The 21,948-nt window shown below is 39.7% G+C and overlaps 1 protein-coding gene across 1 annotated transcript in view; it reads left to right on the plus strand.

The window, feature by feature from the left end:
• Positions 1 to 17,601: 17,601 nt before the first annotated feature.
• MAPK8IP1 (mitogen-activated protein kinase 8 interacting protein 1) overlaps positions 17,602 to 21,948 on the plus strand; it is a 47,257-nt gene continuing 42,910 nt past the window's right edge. The window contains exon 1 of the mRNA XM_032213081.1: positions 17,602 to 17,654. Coding sequence (XP_032068972.1) covers positions 17,602 to 17,654 — 53 coding nt within the window. The remainder of the gene's footprint in view (positions 17,655 to 21,948) is intronic.

The raw sequence follows: 21,948 nt of genomic DNA on the forward strand, positions 1-21,948 counted from the left end.
GCAGAAGAGTTAAGGAAACATCTTCACACTTGTGTATTGGTTAAAATCTGCATTCGGACAAAGGGAAGGGGTCCTTATCAGATTAATCCCATTTGCATCACCTAAAGGGTTTCAAATGCTGCTTTGCTTCTAATAGTTTCCATCCTGACTGATTAAAGGTTCCTTTTGAAATAATCTGTTTCAAGAGTCTTTACTTTCTCAAGTTAGGAGAGGAATCATTACAAATGGGGGGGGGGGAGATCATTGGTATATCAATGATCCTTCTTGTCAATTGGAACCATATAGAATACAATGGAAGTTGTAGATTCAACTTTCTGAACTGCCCAGATATAAGGATCTGGGTGATCTGGGGCTGGACTCTGATTCTTTGCTTAATCTCAGCCTCATGGTGTAAATAGAAGGTTGCGGTGGGGTCAATGTGGAATAGCAGTGTTGTGTGTTGCCTTGATAAGAGGGCTGGATCATGGTGGATTAAGGTGCAAGATTACACTGGAGAGAGCCAGGTTCAAACCCACCATCAGTTTAGTAACTTTGGACCCATCATTCTTTCAGAAGACTGTGGTGAGACAAAACCTGGAGGAGGAAGCATTTGTAAACCAGTTTGAGCTTCTAAAGGACCAGTGACAGACAGACAGACAGACAGACACACACACACACACACACACACACACATTTTGTGTTTGTTCTGGATAGCTGTCAAGGCTTCTTTTATAGGCACTTGGGTGAAGAGGCATATGACATCAAAGCTCACAAGTAGGTTGCTGGGTTGTAGGTTTTGTTTCTTTATTGTTTCTATGAAGTGGAGTGAGTTATGTACATGTGAGGTGATGGATTCTGCGTAGGGTTGGAGTTGTTTGGTGAGGAATTTGGCAAGATGCTGTAGAGGTGAGCCTATGGAGCTGATTATGGGTCTGAGTGGTGTTCCTTCTTTGTGTATCTTGGGGAGGCCATAGAGTTTGGGGCATCTGGAAGATTTCTCTTTGGGGATGATTCTTTGCTGGATCTCTTTACTGATGGGAGAGGCTTTTATTTTGGATTTGGTGGTTTTTTCCAGGTAGGTGGTGGGGACTGTGTTTAGAGGTTTGTAAGCAGGGTCTTGGAGTAGGTTGCATAGTTTGGCTTGGTAGTCAGACATGTTCATCACCACTGTGGTGTTACCTTTGTCTGCTGGGAGAATGATTATGTTGTCTTTCCTAAAGTTGGTAAGTGCTTTTTCTTCTTGTTGTTGTAAGTTGCTTCTGGGTGGATTACTGGAGCAAAGGATGTTGGTGACTGCAAATCTGATTTTATTGGCTTCATCTGGTTTGATTTTGGTGAGTGTAGCTTCAACTCCATATGATGTCTTCAGTAGGGATACGTTTAGGGACAACTGCAAAGTTGAATCCTCTGGAAAGGACATTGGTTTCAGCTGTGGTGGGGGTTCTGTCTGATATGTTGTGTACTGTTTGTTTCATAAGTTGCTGTGGAGGGGCGTTGGGCTTCTGTTGTTTTTCTAGGAAAAGATTCCTACTAGACCAAATCAACCGGGACCTACTCACTCTTCATCTCAAACTCAGCAACAAAATCCACCCAGCACTCTGGGACAAATCCAAACAACTAGCCCTCTGGAGAGCTGAAACAGAAGGATACACAAAGAAGGAACACCTCTCAGACCCATAGTCAGCTCCATAAGCTCACCTCTACAGAATCTTGCCAAATTCCTCACCAAACAACTCCAGCCCTACGCAGAATCCATCACCTCACATGTACAAAACTCACTCTACTTCATAGAAACAATAAAGAAACAAAACCTACAACCCAGTGACCTACTCATGAGCTTTGATGTCATATCCCTCTTCATCCAAGTACCAGCCTTGACAGCTATCCAGAACAAACACAACCCCCCTAAACACATCCTGGACCTGACCAACCACTGCCTAACCAACACATACTTCATCCATAATAGACAAAGATACAAACAGAAGGAGCACCCATGGGATCACCCCTCTCACCCGTCATCACAAACTTATACATGGAACATTTTGAAACTAACGCCTTAGATAAATCTGAGCACAAACCCAAACTCTGGCTTAGATCTCTTGATGACACTTTCATGATTTGGCCACACGGGAAAGAAAAACTGGACAACTTCCTCACACATCTCAACAGCCTACACCCCAAAATACAATTCACTATGGAAATGGAAGCAAACAACCAACTTTCCTTTCTGGATGTCCTAATCTACAAAAAACCCAATGGCTCCTTAGGACACACCATCTACAGGGGAAAAAACCACACAAACCGCTATTTAAACGCACAATCCCATCACCACCCTGCACAGATCAACTCTGTAGCCAAGACCCTCATCTCCAGAACCAAATGCCTAGCCATCAAAGACCACCGGAAAACTGAATTACACACTCTCACAAACATATTAATCTCCAATGGATTCCAAAGAAAAACCAACCTAATCCAAAGGGAGATACCCCCAAAAAACCAAGACGCAGAACAGGACAACGGCATCGCCCTCCTCCCTTACATCAAAGGCACCACAGATAAATTCTCCACAAATACAATATCAAGACAGCCTTCAACACTGATCAAAAAATAGCCAACATCTTAAGAAACCCCAAAGACAAAATCCAGCTAGAAAACCAAGGAGTCTACAAAATACCATGCAAAATCTGCCCTGCAACATACATAGGACAAATGAACAGGCGAATAAATGTACAGGCGAATAAATGTACACTGCGAGGTGGCGCAGTGGTTAAATGCAGCACTGCAGGCTACTGCTAGATCAGCAGTTCAGCGGTTCAAATCTCACCGGCTCAGGGTTGACTCAGCCTTCCATCCTTCCGAGGTGGGTAAAATGAGGACCCAGATTGTTGGGGGCAATATGCTGACTCTCTGTAAACCGCTTAGAGAGGGCTGAAAGCCCTATGAAGCGGTATATAAGTCTACTGCTATTACACATCGCAGAACACAGAATGCAGTAAGAAAAAAAGAAAAAATTTCCTCCCTTTTCCAGCACCTTAAAGTAATAGAACATAAAATTAATTTTGAAGGAACTAGGTTAATCTCCAAAACTGAACAGTTCAACAAGAGAATAATTATGGAAGCTATCGAAATAGAGAAACACCCCCACAATATGAATAAACGTGATGATACCTCCTGCCTACCAGACATCTGGAAACCAGCCCTAGTCAACAAACGAGCCCCAGCTACCATCCAGGCCATTACAACACAAAACAACAATGGACACACAGCCAGCACCAATCAGCACCAATCTACCAATCATGATACAGCCACACATCCAATCAATCCACCTGCTGAAACAATGGCAGCACTCCACACACACACCACCAAGATTTATAGAAAGACGGCAGCTCCGATCACACTTTAACACCAGCCTGAGGATGGCGAGTGAGACCTCGCCGAAACGCTGCCAAGACAATCTCAATCTTACATGGGAAAAAACCTGAATACAACAAGATCAGCATATGTGTGTGTGTGTGTATGTATATCAGCACAAATGCAACACACAAACACACACACACACACACATACATATATATATATAACGTGTGTGTGTGTGTGTGTGTGTGTGTGTGTGTGTGTGTTGCATTTGTGCTGATAAATAAATAAAGGGAGACTAGATCTATTTCAAGCTATTTAGCTCTCATCAGCTAGCCATACCCTTACTGGGATTCGAACCTGGGCTGTATTACATATTAGGCAGCTGTATTAGCCACTAGGCCACAGGTTCTCCTCCTTTATCAGCTAAGCCAGGGAAATAGGTATGTATTTTGTCACAACCCCTGGTATGCCTAAATATGGGAGGAAGCATACTGCTTCCTTTTTCTGTCTATTGGCTCATCACAAGAGACCATCCAGACAGAAAGCCATTATTTTTACTGTTGTCTTTGTTACATTTGTGTTGCATTTGTGCTGATAAACCCCCCCCCACACACACACACAAATATGTAGCTTTTCGCAGGTGTAGGTATGCTGGTCTTGTTGTACTCCGGTCTTTTCCCGTGTAAGATTGATATTGATATATATATATAAACCGCTATACTTCCCATCCTTTGTTGATCTCTACAATCTCTCCCCTGTACTAATTCTGTAAATTTCATGGAAGAAGAGCTGGGTCCTTTTGGGGGGGCAAGGGGAAGCAAGGATGAGGGATTTCCTTCTGGCTGTTGAGTCAAGGTTGACCTGTGCTGTTGGATACTTGCTCTTAGCCATTGATTATACTCTTGGTATTAACATTGGAAGCTTTTAATTTGTTTATTAAATGTATATGCCACCATCTCACTCTGAAAAGTGACTCTGGGCAGAATACAACGGAAACAATTTATTTTCAGGACTCTTTCCTGCCACCACTACCACCATGGTGGCCACTGCTAGGGGTCTCCTCTCGCCTTGCTGGGGTCCTTGGACCACTTGCATTGCGCAGTTCACCCCATTTGCTTCTCTGCCACCGGTTCCTCCTCTCTTCCCACCCTCCCACTCTCGCTGGGCATTCAGGCCCCACAGCAGTTTCCCAGTCCCCACCTTTCTGCCTCTCCTTCACAGGTGCTTCTTCTCAGCTCTCTTCACACACATCCTCCCCCAACTTTGCTGGCCACCTGCTTGGCCAAGGTTTGGGGGCGGGGAGAGGGGAGCAGTAGCTTCACCTGCTCTTGGCAAGAAGAGGGAGGGAGGGGAGGACGGGGCTGCTGTATTCCAGCCTGGCAGTGGGGGCGACCTTCCGTCTTCTTGCTGCCCCTTCCCCCCCCCCCACGCCCGCCCCACGCTCCGAAGCGATCCTCTTTCCTCCCACCCCATTTCTCGCCACCGCGCCAGCACCGCCACCATCCGCGTCCGCTCCCGGTAACTAATCGCCGTCTGGCTGAGAACACTCCCTTCGCCCTGCCCGCCTACCGGCCTGCCAGCCAGCATCAGCAGCCTCCCCTCCGCCTCTCTTCTCCCCCCCCCACCCCCGCTTGCATGGAGAGGGAGAATGGCGGAGAGAGAGAAAGGAGCCACGTCCCCGACCGGATCCTCCCCGTTCTTGGGGCTACACCTCGCCTCGCCCCCCAGTTTCAGGTACTGGAGTTTCCCCCCATCTCAGCCACCCGCGGGAGAGCCTTTGGGAAAAGAGATGCTGTAGCGGCAGGAAAGGGGGGAAACGGGGGGAGGAAGGAAGCAACAGCCTCTACTCTGCCATCTCTTTTCTAACCCGTTTTTCCATAATTTACCTCCCCCCACCCGCGCTTCCTCGAGCATCCTTCCCCCTTCATTCTGTGGGGCTGCTGAAAGAGAGAGAGAGAGAAAGAGGTTCCCGCCCCGTCCCTGTTATCTACTGCCTTGATGTTTATTACAGAGGATGAGATGAATGGAGCTTCTTCTTACCCATGCTCCAGCCCATAGGATGAAAAGGGAAGGCGTTTGGAGATTTCCCGCTCCCTGTTAGTTCATTCACACCTGGGCAGGGGTAGGGAGGGTAGGAGATTTGGGGGTCCGAGGAGTCGAATCGAAAGGCAAGTGGGGATGTGCAGCTGACCTCCCCTTTTTTTTTCCTTGAGCCTTGCCAGGCATTAACAAGCAGGTGGATGCCAGCACCATGTCTCCCCTCTTCCTTCTGAACAAGTGGGGGTCCCCGACTGGCCAGCACACAGGACTCCTTGAAGGAAGTGAAAGCAGCCTAGCTGCCTTTGGGAGAGGAGCTATGAGTAATTGGGGTGGCAGAAAGATAGTGATCATGGTTATCCTGTTGTTTTTGGGAGTGGAGAGGAAGAGGAAGGCTCCTTCTTTACCTTCCTCTGAATATGACTGACATTTAAATGGCTCTGCATACACTTGCCTCAATGAACTCTTGAGCGCAACCTCCTCTCCTCACCACACTGTTTGCCTCTCACACTGTTACACACGTATTCCTGAAAATATGCATACAACCGCTTCTTGCACTGCTCTGGCCTTCCCTTTCCACACATTTCTCTCCTGCCATTTGCTACAGATTTTCTCACTCTCATAAGCACTCATCATTTCTTACCCCAGAAAAATATTACTGTTCTTCAGAAAATTATTCAGTTTAAATACAGATGTCTTCTTCAGGTTTGGGGGCAAATGGAATGCTAGTTAAAAGGAACTACAGTATTTGAGATAATATCAGATATGAACATAATGCCTGTGAGGAATTAGCAGTTGCTTCAGCAGGCAATACAGTCAGACCTTAAACCATCAATCTAGCATTGCATAGAAGAAGTAACTGCCTAGAAGACATTTCTTTCTGAAATTACATGTTGCATTTGGTCAGCACCTCAATGTTTGCCTCTGTAGCTGTTTGTAATTGTAACTGGGGTTTTTTTTAATGGATGTCTGCTTTAAACTATTTTATGGATCTGAATGTTGTCTTTATGAGAATGGCTTGTAGATATTAGATGCATTTCTAGATTGGTGTGCATTGGAGAGTGAAATGGTTTCCGGGCTGAAAAGATTGTGAAACATAAATCATATTGCTTGATTTTACAGTAGCTTTAACTTAAACTGATTACAATAACCAGGTGGATCAGGTCAAAGAAAAGGATTCTATGATTCCAATATATTCAGTTATCTAGTCACTGATTCTGTGGATGATGATGATGATGATGATGATGATGATGATGATGATGATGATGATAACATGCAGCAGCAATGGAATATTTGTGCTAGAAAATCTCAGAAAATTAACTTGATCTCAGGATCTCAAGATCTTTTATCTTTTCAAATGACCAAAGGATACTTAGAAGCTTTTTTTAAGCTTCTCCACATGCCATCTTCATCTAAGAACTTTGCTGTTAAGAACTAGGCATGCATGTTGTATTTGTGGTTTTAAATAACAGAAGTTCTGAGATCTGAGATCAAAACAAGCAGCTTATAACATGATTTAGATTTGCTAAGTAGGATGGAACTGAATGGCAATTGTTTTGATAATGAGCAGAACAATCTTTACGATCATGTTTCTATGCTCAACATATGAGCCATCTTCCTAGATGGACTTAATTTAATCTAGTTTCCTATCTCCAAGATTGATCAAACAGAACAGCACATGAAAACAATAAACATCTTCTATCCAATGCCATGTTACAACCTTTCTATATAGTATATAACCTGGAAATGCTGGGAATTGCAATACTATAGATAATATTTAGAAGGCACCAGATTTAGGAAATCTCATATTATATTTAGGTTTTTGTTATATTTTTATCTCACTTTTCTTCCAGAAGCTCAAGGTAATAAAAATAGCACCCCTTTGTCTTCAGATTTCCTTAGTTCTAATTTGACAGTCCAACCACAATGCTACAGGTTTTTTTTAAGGAAAGTTGCTATTGAACATGTTGAACATATTTAATTTATATCCTGCTCTTTTTTTAAAAAGTATGTAAGTTTGGACCCAATTATTACTTGGTTAGGAGAATACTAGAGAATCTAATGAATTTAAACTGAGAAGTTGAAATAAAACCTTTGAAGAAATCCATCACAAAGTACTTCTATATTATTGTTAAGAAACCTATGGACAACCTTGACTTGAGGGAGTACATCTCTACATGTTCCTGTGGTTCCTTCAGAAACTTTAAAGGATACATAGTACTTATGATCCATTTTATTCTGATAATAATCTTTTAAGATCAAGAGAGTGTGATTGGTTCAACATCGCCTAGGGGCTCTGTGGCTAAATAGGAATATGAACCTGATCCCTTTGTTTGCTCTGCCTCATTGGCTCCACTTACAATTAGTAGTAAACCTATCCTCCATAAAACAGTCTACTTCTTTGTTAAAGAGATTTCTGGTGACCCTGAGTTATGAAAATGTTTATGTGTGACTTGAGAAGTACTCTTCTTTCAATTGTCCTGAAAATATTGCTGGCATATTTAACCATATATATGTGTAAGGTCTAATATTAACACTCAGTAGTCATTTTTACTTTTACTCCATGTCTTTTTTTATTGTCTTTATGTAGTAAACTGAAACTATATTCAATTTCAGAAGTTATTTTTGCAGCTCATCAATAATATAGTACAAAACAAGTAGAACTAAACTCTTCCTTCCCTTTATTCCATACTGTGCTTTTCAAAACTCAAAATGGAAGTTTTAAACTTTTGCATTTTTTTCCATATATGTGGTATTTGGTCATTCAAAATCTGTATATTATTTAAATGAAGGAATTATATTCTGCTAGTCTATTTTCCCATCATTTTCAAGTAGTCATTTCATTTTAGGTGCCATCCCATCAGCTGCATTATCTTGTGTTATATTTCTCTCTGATTGTTCTGATCCTCTATCCCAATTAGACATTGAACATTTTGGGATCATTGAGCATTGTCTGATCCTCATTGAACTATTTTGGATGACCCTTTTTCGCCCATTATGGCAAAATATTATATATTTCTAAAATCATTGGGGTTTTCCCAGGCATGGTAATATCTATTACGTTATTTATGAATGAAACCATTTTGACTATGAAGTTTTAGCATTCACACACATTTCTCTTCTTATTTGTCTCATTCCATTTTCAAGCCATCTAAATACTCAGCTATCCTATGTTTTCAGATTCTGCTTAATTATTTGTATGCTGACGACTTGAACAACTCTAGGTGTCTTACAACATGTATCGAGGCAGCACGTTCTATAAATATCTGCTGTGTGAGAAGTACATTTTGTTTGCACTGAATTTCCCTTCAATACATTTCATTAGATGATTTGTTTTCTTACAATATAAGGGGAGAGGGAATTTCCATATTATGCATTGTTTTATAAACCACATTCTTGCTCAGTCATCTTGCTTTAAGTCTATAGGAAAAGTAGAAATTACATTTTCTTAATAATAAATGTCATGGTCTGAATGTGAGACTATATAGTTTTACTTAACAAGAAGCACTCACATTTGAAGTTTAACTTGACATTGTTTTAAACTTGTCCTTAATGTGACCATAAAGTTTGCATTAGTAGGACATACTCTAGCGCTTCCAAATCCTCTCCCAAATTAACTGCTTATTGGAATGACATTACAAGGAAGGAGAATAAAATGTGTTTTTTCATTCTCTATATATGGCTAATGGCCCTGTAATTTGTAACCTTTTTCTTTATACAATGGCTAATTAAATTCTTTAAGACAATTTGCAAAAGTAGGGGTCTAAGCATCAGTATTCCCAAAGGTTGGCTTTAATCTTTCCATGCCTATATACAGTATTTAACCTTTGAAAGACAGAGCTGATCTATTATTATGAATTATTACTGCTAATATGCTACATTAGACTGTATCAAGCTGGCATGTGCCCAAATATCCTAGTATCATATCACCCAGAATTCCCAGCTTTCCCGGCTGGAAATTCTGGAAGCTGTAGTCCCAATCTTTTGGAGGCACCAGACAGGGAAACTGTGTAATTCATGAATCTTGCCATTTACCTTGGTTGCCCTTCAATTTTTCAAGTCAAATTTAGCATAACATTTGTATTTGACACACTATTGTCAGCTCAATAATATTTTCTTTGTGCAATGGGTTTCCACATGCCAAAGGGATATAAATTCATGTGTATATGTGATGTGCTTAGTTTGCATTCCTATTATTCTCTTTTGAAGGCCAATATGATTCCTCTAGAAAGCATTAAAGCTATGTTGTCATCCTAAAACAGTTATTCCTAACTTTTTTGGATTGGAGGGCAATCCAAAATTCAAAATTTGGGGATTTGAAGAGCAATGACCAGTATTACTGCAAAATGGTTGCTAAAATGGGGATGTCCCGGTTACGTTCCAGGATATTCCTTATTATCCCAATTAAGCTTTGATATTTGTTTTCTGGCTAAAAGATAGTGCAGGGCCTACCATTTTATTTCCCAGAAATGTGCCAAGTGCCATTCAGAAACATCATGGGAAATGTATGTAACATTTAGGGCTTGTGCTTTACTCTGGGGCCTGCTAATTTTCTATATATGTTTTAAATGAAAAGAAGAATTTAGAAAAAAGATGAGCCAGGAAGAGTAAGAGAGAGTTTATTACACTGAAGATATAGATTCCAAATTCAGAGCTTAATAATTAACCTTGTAGCTTAGCAATTCAATATGTGTTTGTTTTATACTATGGTAGGAAATTATAGAAGACATGGGAATTCTTTAAAACCTTTGCAAAGTTTTTTTTTTAGTAAGTAGTATTCTAGGTGTACTAAATCTGCTAGTTACATTTGTTACAAAGTTCTTTGCAGTTGAAATTAAAGAAAAGAATCTTGTAAGGTCTGCAGTTAAAGTTGCCATTAAAAATGCAAATAAGAAAGCAGAAACCATACTCTCAAAACTAGTTAATTCAGAGGAGCAATAGAATAGCTCTTAGATATATACCGCTTCACAGTGCTTTTACAGCCCTCTCTAAGATGTTCACAGAGTCAGCATATTGCCCCCAACAATCTGGGTCCACCTCGGAAGGATGGAAGGCTGAGTCAACCTTGAACCTGGTGAGATTTGATCTGCCAAATTGCAGGCAGCCAGCTGTCAGCAGAAGTAGCCTGCAGTACTGCACTCTAACCACTGCATCACCGCAAGCTCTGAGCAATGCTCAGCCATTCCCATGATAGTCTTTGCCTGGCCCCAAATCACTTTCCTGGATACACTATTTGTCTCCTGAGATCCTTGCACGTTAATAAAAAGAACAGTACGGTATCTAGAAATGCAAGAAACAATATCAAGGTCAGATTTCTAAAACCAGATGAGACAGCTATAACAAACCAGATATAATAGTTTTTGCTGGAATCATCATTAGTTTAACACGGGCTCTGCACAATTGTGAATCCAGCTCATATATAATACTGAGTCTATAACCAGTGATGCCCATTTTATAGCAATGATAAAACAGAGTTGACTGATATCACAAACCAGGAGATTTTAATTCTGAGAATAAAAACACAAAGGTAAAAATGCAAGATCAGTGTACAATGTGAGCTTAAATCTTTGCCCAAATCCTCAGTTGCAGTGTTCTTGCCTCATGATGCTTTGATTGATATTAACTGATGCCTCTCTTTTTTTATTCAGTGAAAATGTGTTAAACTTAAGTTATGACATTTAGTATTTTCCTCTACTCAGTTATGATCTCCACTCTGAGTTGCTGTACAAAACAACAACAACACTAAACTGCAGGGGTTCAGAGAGTAAAATAAAACAATAAAATGAAATAAAAATACCAAATAACATCAGAACTTTTACTTTCCTACCATTAAAAACATTTCCCTTAAAGGAGCCTTGGATGATTTTGGAAGGGAAAATGCAAAAGAAGATTTTGGGTACTACTCAGTCATACTATATTTACTTTTTCTGCAAATGCATCTGTGTCATACTATATTATCAATATAGCAATTATAAAATCTTCAGTTTTTTCTTTACATTATTTTGTTAAAGTGATGCTGATGTGTATTAGCTCAGGCCAATCTACTACTACCAATATATTCTGTTTCATGCTTCTGAATGAATTTCTGAAAATGAGCTATCCCCCCCCCCCGCTTGCCTCTCAATATACCCTATTTTTTCTAATACAGATCTAAAGGAAGGAATATATACAGACAGTATAAAAAACATATGCAGTATGTACATACATACAATACATACATACATACATACATACATACATACATACATACATACACATACACACAATACATTACAGAAGTGAGTACACCCCCTCACATTTTGTAAATATTTAAGTATATCTTGCCAGCAGTTTAGAGCTTAATGGCTGTGTGTTGCGTTATTTTGAGGGGAAAGCACATTTACACGGTTATACAAGCTGTACTTTACATTTTGTCATTTCTTCAGTGTTGTTACATGAAAAGATATACTTAAATATTTAGAAAATGTGAGTGTATGTATGTATATATGTGTATGTATGTATGTATGTATACACACACATACATATATATATATACTATAATATATAGATATAATAATATATATATATATAATGTGTATGTATATGTATGTATGTATGTATGTATGTATGTATATAGTCTGTGTGTGTGTGTGTGTGTGTGTGTGTGTACACACACACATTTCAATATTGGTGCAATTCCAAAGTCATGCAGATGGATTAAGAAAAAGGGATTAAAACTCTGATTTAAGGAGGTTTTAATATAGCAATATTAAGGCCAGAAAGCAATTATTTTTCCTAAGTTTTTGAATTTGCCTTTCTTATCAGGACGGCAAGGTGACAGCTGGAAATGAGAGACTGAACAGAGTAGTTCAGTGCTGAGAAACTTTTCTCAGGAAGCAGGTTAGGGTAATGAAGCTTAAATCTTAAATATTTCCCCGCACAAAAATTATTATTTTACTCAGTTCAGAAGGTTCAATCAGTTCAAGTTTTATTTCAGGCATTTGAGCTAAATAAGCATCTTAATTTAATGAGGAATTTGTGAACTATTTTTAAAAACATTATAAAGAAGGAGAGAGGAATGACTGGAGGAGAAAATATAACATTTGTCACCCTGGTACTAAGGTTAGCCTTGTCATCAGCACAATATTTCAGACTAGTAGCATCTGCTGCATGGAGATCTATTGGGACTATGCCTGTAAAGTAATGAGTTGATTACTCCAACTGGCAGTATCATTTACTGGAAGAGCCCTTAGTGTCTATCTGTTGCACCTATGGAGGTTCCTGCTATAAAAAGGGGCTTCTATTCACTGGAGATTTCTAATAGCTTTTTCCAAACCATTGTGATTCCTTGTGGGAACTAAAGACCAAGGAAGATCCATAGTGACTTGTTTTTAGCCAGTAAGCATCATAGGCAGGGATTGGGTTAGAAACGCCTGTGGCCAAATGCAGTGATATAATTCTCTGAAGTCTGCTACCAGTTCGGTGAGTCTGCTACCAAGCATGCGCTTTGCGCACGCACATGTACCTGAGGTGCGCTCACCACGCAGCACTAAAAAAGGAACATTTTGAAGCCCTCCGAGTCTGCAAAGGTACCATATTTTTCAAAGGATAAGACGCACCGGAGTATAAGATGCACCAAGATTTTGAAGAGGTAAATTTAAAAAAAAAAAAATTGCACTCTGCAAACCTCCCAAAAATGACCCATTTTTTGGGGGGAAACGGGTCTGTTTTTTGCCAAAAAAAAGGGCATGCATAGACTTTACAAGGCTTAACGAGTGTTCCTGGCAGCTGGAGGGGGGGGGAAGAAATGAGCAAAAAAACAACCTGTTTTTTGCTCGTATCTGCCCTCCCCAGCGCCCACGAGCAATCTGGAAGCCTCCTAAAGGCTATGCACGGCCATTTTGGTGAAGGAGAGGAGTTTTGGGAGGCCAAAAAAGCTATATTCAGTGTATAAGACGCACCCAGATTTTCACCCTCTTTTCAGCATCTTATACTCTGAAAAATATGGTAAGTAGAATTCGCTGTGCCACGCAATTTTGATTAGCTAGAAAGCAGAAAATCCGACAATTCTAGCTAATATAAATTGTGTGTCACAGCTGACTGTAGCCCAGCTGATCATCGGAAATACCAGTTCATCCGAACTTGTAGCATTTTTTACTACTGGTACTGGTGAACCGGTCCAAACCGGTAGCATTTCACCTCTGGTCAAATGGTTTGAGGATTAGCAGGAAATCTGCTTGTGACTGTATCAGTTTTAGGCAATGACACATTTTTGAAGTAATCTCAAATGAACCGCCATCATGTACCCCAAACACCATCAAGGAATGTAAGAAGTACCTGCAACTGATAGATATGGAAATGTATAAATCTTTCCTACTGTAAAAAACAAAACAAAAAAAAATTGTATGTACATCAGCAATGTTGCTGATTGTGCAGCTGGCAATCTCTGCAAATGCTTTGTCACAATCAATAGCAAGAAGAAAATACTGAGTGTGCATGATCTGGTCTCTATTGAAACACCAGCAGCAGGGCAGGCTGCATGTAAGCAACAACTTGTGGGGTATGAGATAATGCTGCAGCTGGGATAACAATATTTCTTTGGCCAGAGGATTACGTTTGCTGGTCAGTGATGAGTCAGTGGTCAGTGATATAGGAGCCGAGGTGGCGCAGTGGTTAGGGTGCAGTACTGCAGGCCACTTCAGCTGACTGTTATCTGCAGTTCAGCGGTTCAAATCTCACCGGCTCAAGGTTGACTCAGCCTTCCATCCTTCCGAGGTGGGTGAAATGAGGACCCAGACTGGGGGGGGGGGGCAATTTGCTGACTCAATTTGCTAAAAATCTGTAAACCGCTTAGAGAGGGCTGAAATCCCTATGAAACGGTATATAAGTCTAATAAATAAAATAAATAAATAAATGAGCAGGAGTGTCTCTAGTCACAGGTGGTTGCAGATCCTTCAGGATAAAGCATCCTGCTCTGACATTTGTTACCTTGGCTTCAGTGTTCCCCTGGTTGAGCTGTAATAACACCATCAAGGAATCAATGGAATACATGTTGAACAAGGGAGAGAAATGTTTACTATCTTATAGTAAACTTAGTAAAATCAACATCTACATAACAGCAACACCAGAGAGGTTGTTGTCTTGCTTGGCCCTGACATCTGAGCTTGGAAAATCTATTTATCCAATGTAATTCAATGTCAGAAATAATGGCAAAGCAACTTAGTTGTGATGGATATGTGAAAAGATAAAACATACTTAGGGACAATGATAGTATTGGGGTATTTGTGCATGCTCTTCTAGCTAATTTAGCTTCCTGAAAGGAAAATAACAGTACTCACTGCTCGTGAGCTTGACAGCAGAAAGTCGACCAGGGTTTCCTTGTAAAATGATCTGGAATAAATTATGAGAATAGAACAACAATAAGTAAACTCAATTTGTAAGAAAAACAGTATTAAGGATGATTGATATTTTTATATTTATGTCTTAGTCTCAAAATTTCTTATATGTAACATTAAGTATTTGAGCACCCAAAACTGAATTGGTCTTTGAGGATTTTTGATAGCTGATTATTATGTTAGATTTACAGTACATCAGATATAGATTTGTACTGCTTGTGTAAGTTATTTTTGTGCATAGAAGGGGGCTTGCTGGAAGTGATTGGTTCTACTCCAAACTCTATTTGCATCTACCGCTTTCTCTGTGGCTACTCTTATATATTTTACTCTGTTGATGCAGCTTTATGTTCTATGGAAAATAAAACAGATCCCACGAGCCTGAAGTCAGCCCATTCCTGTTTTACTGGATCAGTCTAATTGCCTATTTGATCTACTTATACTATCTCCAATGCTGGGCAAGGGAAGCCGCTGGGAAACTTACAATCTGGGCATAGCGGAAACAGCTATCCCATCCTGTTATATTCAAGAGTTTGGCATCCTCTTTTGAAGAGCCTGAGCTTTGGCTGCTGTCAGATTGAACTAGAGAGTCTATGGGCTTAATCCAAACTGGCAGCTCTGATGTGAAAAGCAAGACTGAAAATAAAAAAAACAGACAGGAATAAAGAATACAATATATCAAATACATGGAAGTAATTTAGAAAAGCATACCAGGCTTCATTAACAGAGATAAGGCAGGACTACAGGGAGAGAACAATGTCAAAAGGCAAATGTAATAAAATATTTACTTTTGTTTGGGCAGAACTCAGGTAAGTAAGTAGAGTGAAAGTATTTTTCAGGTTAATTAAGATTAAATCTGTTGTAAAAATCTTGGTGTTGTGTTTTGGGACATACTTTGATTTTATAAGCTGGTAATCATTTGTCTCTAAGTCTTCCCCAATATGGTACCTCCAAATATTTTGGGACAATAATTTCCATAATTTCTAAAAATTATGGTAACTGTTATATAACTCATGGTATCTGGAATCACAATAGCAGGGCTGACTTAAATCATTTTACCCCAGCTATTCCAATACTAACAGTACTATCATGTTCTATCTGGACTGCTAGCTATGATTATTCATTATCTTTAGAGAATGTACTTTAAGGGTATTTCAAAGAGAATATATTCAATAATTTGACCCTCTTAAGTGTTCCATTGCCAGACATTCTACTGAAATGAATGAAGCATATGTTATTTTATAGTTTTTCAACTATAGATCACCAAATGTCTTCTGGAACAGTTCTTTAATAGCATAGTTCCAGCAGGTTTCTGCAATTTAAATAAATGCAGCAAGAATCTGTTAATGAGCACACACTTGTTAGTGTTGACCGTCCTAACTTATCTGAGCAAACATTTAAAAAGCTTTAAATTCACCTGGGTTTTGGAATTATCCCCAACATGTGTCTCAAAGTAATCTGCTTGGTTTTAATGCAGCTGAGAGCTGCTTTGGACATGAAGAGTTGAGAAGCAAGCTGTGTGTTCAAATGCTTTTCAGCAGCTCTAATCCTATATCTCTGTGTCATCCAGAATTGACATCCTGCCACTCACCTTCTTCCTCCCCCTCCCAAGAGAGACAAACACAAACTTTCAACATGGAAGCTGTTTATTTATCCCTTCCCCCGCAGGGCAATTCTTTTAGAAAAATAAGACCAACATTTCTTTCTGCAGCACTTCTCTTAAATCAATTTCACTGCTCTTGAGAGTTGCAATGATAGATAGAATAATAAAGACTGCGACTTACTTCTTGAACATGTTTTCATGTGAAACAACTGCCACATGAAGGCCACTTAGAACAGCATCTTAATGGCAGCTCCTTCGTGAGCAGGCCATTCAGGAAGAATAGTTTATTAGATGAATTGATCACCATATGGAAATAGTTTTATATAGCTTCCCCAGCAGCCATTTCCTGTGAGCAGGGACTGTAATGGGCAGCAAATTCAATATTGTTGGATATTCAGCCAAGCAGGTATGGGAAGATCAGAACTTGGAAATATATTGTGGGGAAAGTTAATAAATCTTGGCCATCTGTGATAAGCATTTAATATAAACCTGTTTTACTGTCTGTGGTTGATAGAAATAATAGTCAACAAAGCTAATTTTCCATCTGGATTGAGAAAGTGAATGCATGCATTAGGACAATTTTCCTTTAGAAGTAGGATTTATTGTCCTCCTGAATTACAAGGTGACCTGTGAATTATTCAAGAATATTTGCAAGATAATGTAGCCGAAATACATGTTTGACTTGGAATAACAATCCTGAAGCAGTGATCCCTGAACCCCGGGGATAAAAAAAGCCCTGTATCTTTCTGCTGGCTCTCTATATCTCTAAATATTCTTTTTCTGAATCAGACTTCAAATGACAACAACCCTTCACCCAAAAGGAGTGGGGACCTGATCATTTGCAGCCTGGTTGGGGCAGAGTCATTCCAAGGTCAAAGGCAGAATGATTGGGCAGAGCATCCTGCTGCTAATTGGGTAACTTGATTCCCTTTTTTTCCCTTGACTGCAGCTGATGGGAGGGAGTCTGCCTTCCCAAGGGAAGCAGAGGGCAGGACTTGGCAGCATCTCAACCCAGAGGACTTTTTTTTTGCACCCAGACAGCTGATTCCATTTATTTTTAATGAGCTCCCTTAGACTGTGCTGTGAGAAGCAGAGTGCAGCACAAACAGCAGATTCTCCTAAGCTGGCGACAGGCAGGAGAGACAGCACAGACGCAACACTGCTCAACTCTCCTGTCTGAAGGAGGTTTCCCTTAATAGGCCCTATGACCTTCCCCTACAACGGGGACCCTCTTAAATGAAGCTTGAACGTAAAATGCAGTCGAGCACAGAGGAGGACAGCCGGATTGAGGATCAGTGGGAGAAATGGTAGGCAATCATCTGGCTGTTGGAGGGCCTGTGGGATGGGGGAATCAAGAGATTTTCTATAGCTGGATATATATATATGATATATATATCATTTAAAAGTCATTTGGCTTCCTTTCTATCCCAGTACAGAGGTCTTCGTGGGAATCCTATAAGCAAGTTTATTTGTTGTTGGCCCTTAGCCCAAATGCAAATTTGATTGCAAACTTTGTATGTAATGTTAGAAACTGAAATGCTGCTGTCTGGATTGAGCAAGGAGACTGGATCATTTAAGATGCTATTAGTCCCCTCTTGGTCACGAATGGCTATGCTCCAGAAAGGATTCCTTATTTGCCAAATGAAAATAATTAACTGTCAATATAGCTCTTCCTTGATGCTCAATGATGATTTGCAAGATATGCATGAAGGAGCCTTGTGCTAGAGATAAGGCATAAATAGATAAACTAACTCATCAATTGCAGGGATGCAGTATCTCAGCAACCTCAAATGGTCCTTTAAGTATTTTTTTATGATGCAGAGTGCAGCTCCCAAGCACCCCAAAGGTAAATAATATGGGATATTTCAAAATAATGGTCCCTACTTTCTTCTGTTACCAGGGAGAATGTGGGGTAACCCTATGTTTGAAATATTTACCCTAATTAATATTACTGTTAGAGTTTGAAAGGCTGTTCTGATGGGCTTTAAAAAACTTGGTTTGCCCATTCATATAAAATCATGACTGTTGTTAAATCATGTTATAAAATCATGACTATTAATGGAAGAAATCTATTGAATCTTGTGCCTTCACTGATGTAGAAGATGGAATCAATGTTTGAGGATTATTGCATATATTCTCTATTGTTCCCCAGCTTTTCTTATCTTTGTTGTTACCTGTTCAGGTATATTCTCCTTGAGATGAATAAGTTACATGTGATACCCTCCTCTTCTTGGTTATCTAAGGAGGCATTGTTTTATTGCAACTTCACTAGTTATTTGCATACACATTACTCATGGTGTAAGGGATTTGTTGGCGAAGAGTATCCCTCTCCCATCAAGTAAAATAAATGCTGAGGAAAGGTTTTAGCTGGAGCCTACTGTGAAAGCTGCTCAGTGCATTAGTTCTGTTTCATCAAATATGTTTCTGTATATAAAAACCTGCCCATGTTTCCCAGGGTTTCTATGGTTCTATGTATTGATTTAGCAAGAGTGTTAAAGGTCTTTTAAAAGCATTTGGGTGTAATCTAAGGAAGAAACTGATAAGATACAGTTAAAATCTATGAATGGATGACCAGTGTACCCTTTTTAAATTTCCATTGAGGAGCAGAAACAATTGGACATGGCACTTCTAATTCTCAATTTTGTATTTTGCTGTTAGAATGGAGGCATTTTTCCCTCAGGAAGAAGAAGGAGGAAGGTACAAAAAAAGTAATTGCAAAAAGATCTTTTTTTAAAAAAAAACAGGTACTTCCGTAGTACCTGGTTGTCAAATATAAACTTAAGGGGGGGGGCTCTCTTTCTTGCAGTGTATTTGTGCTTCCTTCCCTGCTTGTGTTTGTCTTCCCTGACACCTGACCTTAGCGAGGAACGCAATTGTTCTGCAATGTTACACTTCCCATTCTCTTTTTAACTCAATAAGCCCTTTTTGTAATTGCTTATGAAAAGTGCTATTTGTTTCTGAGAACTTCCTGTTTGGGAGGGGAACTCAGTTTGTTATCTCTGATATCCATATGAGCTAAGTAGATCTCACCAGAAGGGATAGACTAGATACTATTTTTTTCAAGATGCTACTTGAAATAAGTGATATTTCTTAATCAAAAAGCATAGAAGACATTTGAACACAACGGCATCTTGTTCTGTTAGCTAATCTAAAAGCCACAGTAAAGAAAGAAGAATTGGAGGGAGACTTTTATTGATTCATAGAATTATTCTAAGTGTCCTGCGTCTATAATGTGGTCAGAGAAAGGCGCTCTACCACTCTTGGTTTTTTCTTTCCAGATTCACTGTTAGAAGCTCACCGACCTATTGCTTGTCTCCTAAATCCCTGTGCGGGCATTAACAGATTAACAGAGGGACCTTGCAGGTCATCTAGTCCAACCCCCTGCCCAAGCAGGAGACCCTACATCTACATCCCTACCTAGGATCGAACTCACAACCTCCTGATTGAGAGGCGAGAACTCCACCTCTGGGCCACAGAGATTCAACCTTGCTTGATTTAGATTTAGCAATGCAACTCCCATCATCCCCTGTCAAAATAGCAAATGATTTTAATTCATCATTTATTATTTTGACCAGCATTTGATAGGAGCAGGAATTATTAAACTGTGCACATTTCAGGCCCGCATCTTGGGCTTGAATATTTCCGGATACTCTTTGAACCAGGATATGAGAGTTTGTGAAGTTGGGAAAAATAAACCTGCTTCATTTCAGACATCAAATCAGGCTACAGTTTCCTCAGTGATGGAAAGCAAGGCAATGGCTTTTGCATCTATTTTGTTTTTGCTGTAGGTTTCAGTTTCACGGGCTACTTAGGAGTGAATTTCTCATTTGCAATGAGAAAATTTGGCATTTCAAGCTTTTATTGATTTTGCACTGACTCAAACTAACACAAGCTATGACAATATCAAAACGACAATGTTATTGCACCTCATTGTGCAGATGACACAATTATGTAATTTCGTGTCACATTATAATGTCTGATTTATTTATTTATTTCTCTATCTTTACTATTTTTATGAATAATTCAATGTGGTGAATTACAGGAATTCTTTCTCCTCCTATTTTCACCAACAAGAACAACCCTGTAAGATGAGTTGAGCTGAGCGAGAGTGTGACTGGCCCAAAGTCAGCCAGCCAGCCTTCATACTAAAATCAGGATTAGAACACAGAGCCTCCTAGCTTCTAGCCTGGTACTTTAACCACTGGACCAAATTGGTTCTTTGATGTGAGTACATGTAGTCCTCGACTTACAACCATTCATTTAGTGACAGTTCAAAGTTCCAGTGGCACTGAAAACAGTTACATAGGACCATTTTTCACACTTACAACCATTGTAATGTCCCCATATTCACGTAATAGAAAATAGCACTTACACTTATACACCACTTCATAGTGCTTTACAGCCCTCTCTAAGCAGTTTACAGAGTCAGCATATTGCCCCCAACAATCTGGCTCCTCAAATTTGTGTCCCTGGCAACTGGTTCATATTTATGATGGTCGCAGTGTCCTGGGGTCATGTGATCACCTTTTGCAATTTTCTGACAACCAAATCAAGAGAAAACCAGATTCATTTAACAACGATGCTATTAAACAACTGAGGTGGTTCCCTTAACAATTACGGCAGGAAAGATTGTAAAAGGGGGCAAATCTCACTTAAGAACTGTCTCACTTAGCAACAAGAAATTTTGGGCTCAATTGTGGTCATAAGTCAAAAACCACCTGTACATGAATTGTGTCAGTTATGAAATGATGCCCTGACTTGCATGTCGCTTGCCACCTTTTGCCTCCCTCTGTGGGCAATACACATGGTCCAATACCAGGTGCTTGGCTCAATCTGTTGCTTTTAAACATGTAGGAGTACAGGTTCCATCAGCTAGCAAATGCAATACAGCATGCCATGAGGTGACTAGGGAGTGAGTGGCTACTGCTGCAACCTGCTCTGGATTTTATCTAGCCAGTATTTATAACAAAAAGTTTTACTTGTTTTGTACAATATTTACAAAATAATTATTCTAAATACAGAAGTAGAGGAAAATATACTAAACCATCCCACCTAGGCTGGGAATTGTGGCATTTTGTAGTTACATATTCAGATTGTACCAATTTGCACGGAGCAACAGTTTCTCGTTATAAGAATGAGCCTTTTAAGGCACTTTAACCCCATCCCCAACTTCGGTTTTAATGTGAAGCTTAGAAGCTTTTGCTTGAATTTTAGATTAAATAAAATCCAGTCCCAAGCAATCTGTCAGATTGAGTCTCATTTCTGAATTTGACTTTTCTCAATAATTATAGATAAATTTAACCACAGTTTGTCCAGTTTGAGTGTCACACTGAGTGGTTGATAATCAGAAATGGAAACTTGTGATTTCTCTCACACCTTAGATGAGGGGAACATGTATACCAAAACTCACAACAGTTCACTCTTACAATACTAAATCCCACTTTTCTAATCTACATGAATTCTCTTTTCCCAGTTTTACGGAAAATAGTAGATTCATTCCTGAAAAACAAATGGGTGAATTTATTTAAATTGTACCATTCTAGAACCAGGAGCAGCTGCTGTTTGACTATTGAAAAGATCTTTGATCTGCTTGTCTCTTTT

Source organism: Thamnophis elegans, chromosome 1, assembly GCF_009769535.1.
Source record: "Thamnophis elegans isolate rThaEle1 chromosome 1, rThaEle1.pri, whole genome shotgun sequence".
Lineage (NCBI taxonomy): Eukaryota > Metazoa > Chordata > Lepidosauria > Squamata > Colubridae > Thamnophis > Thamnophis elegans.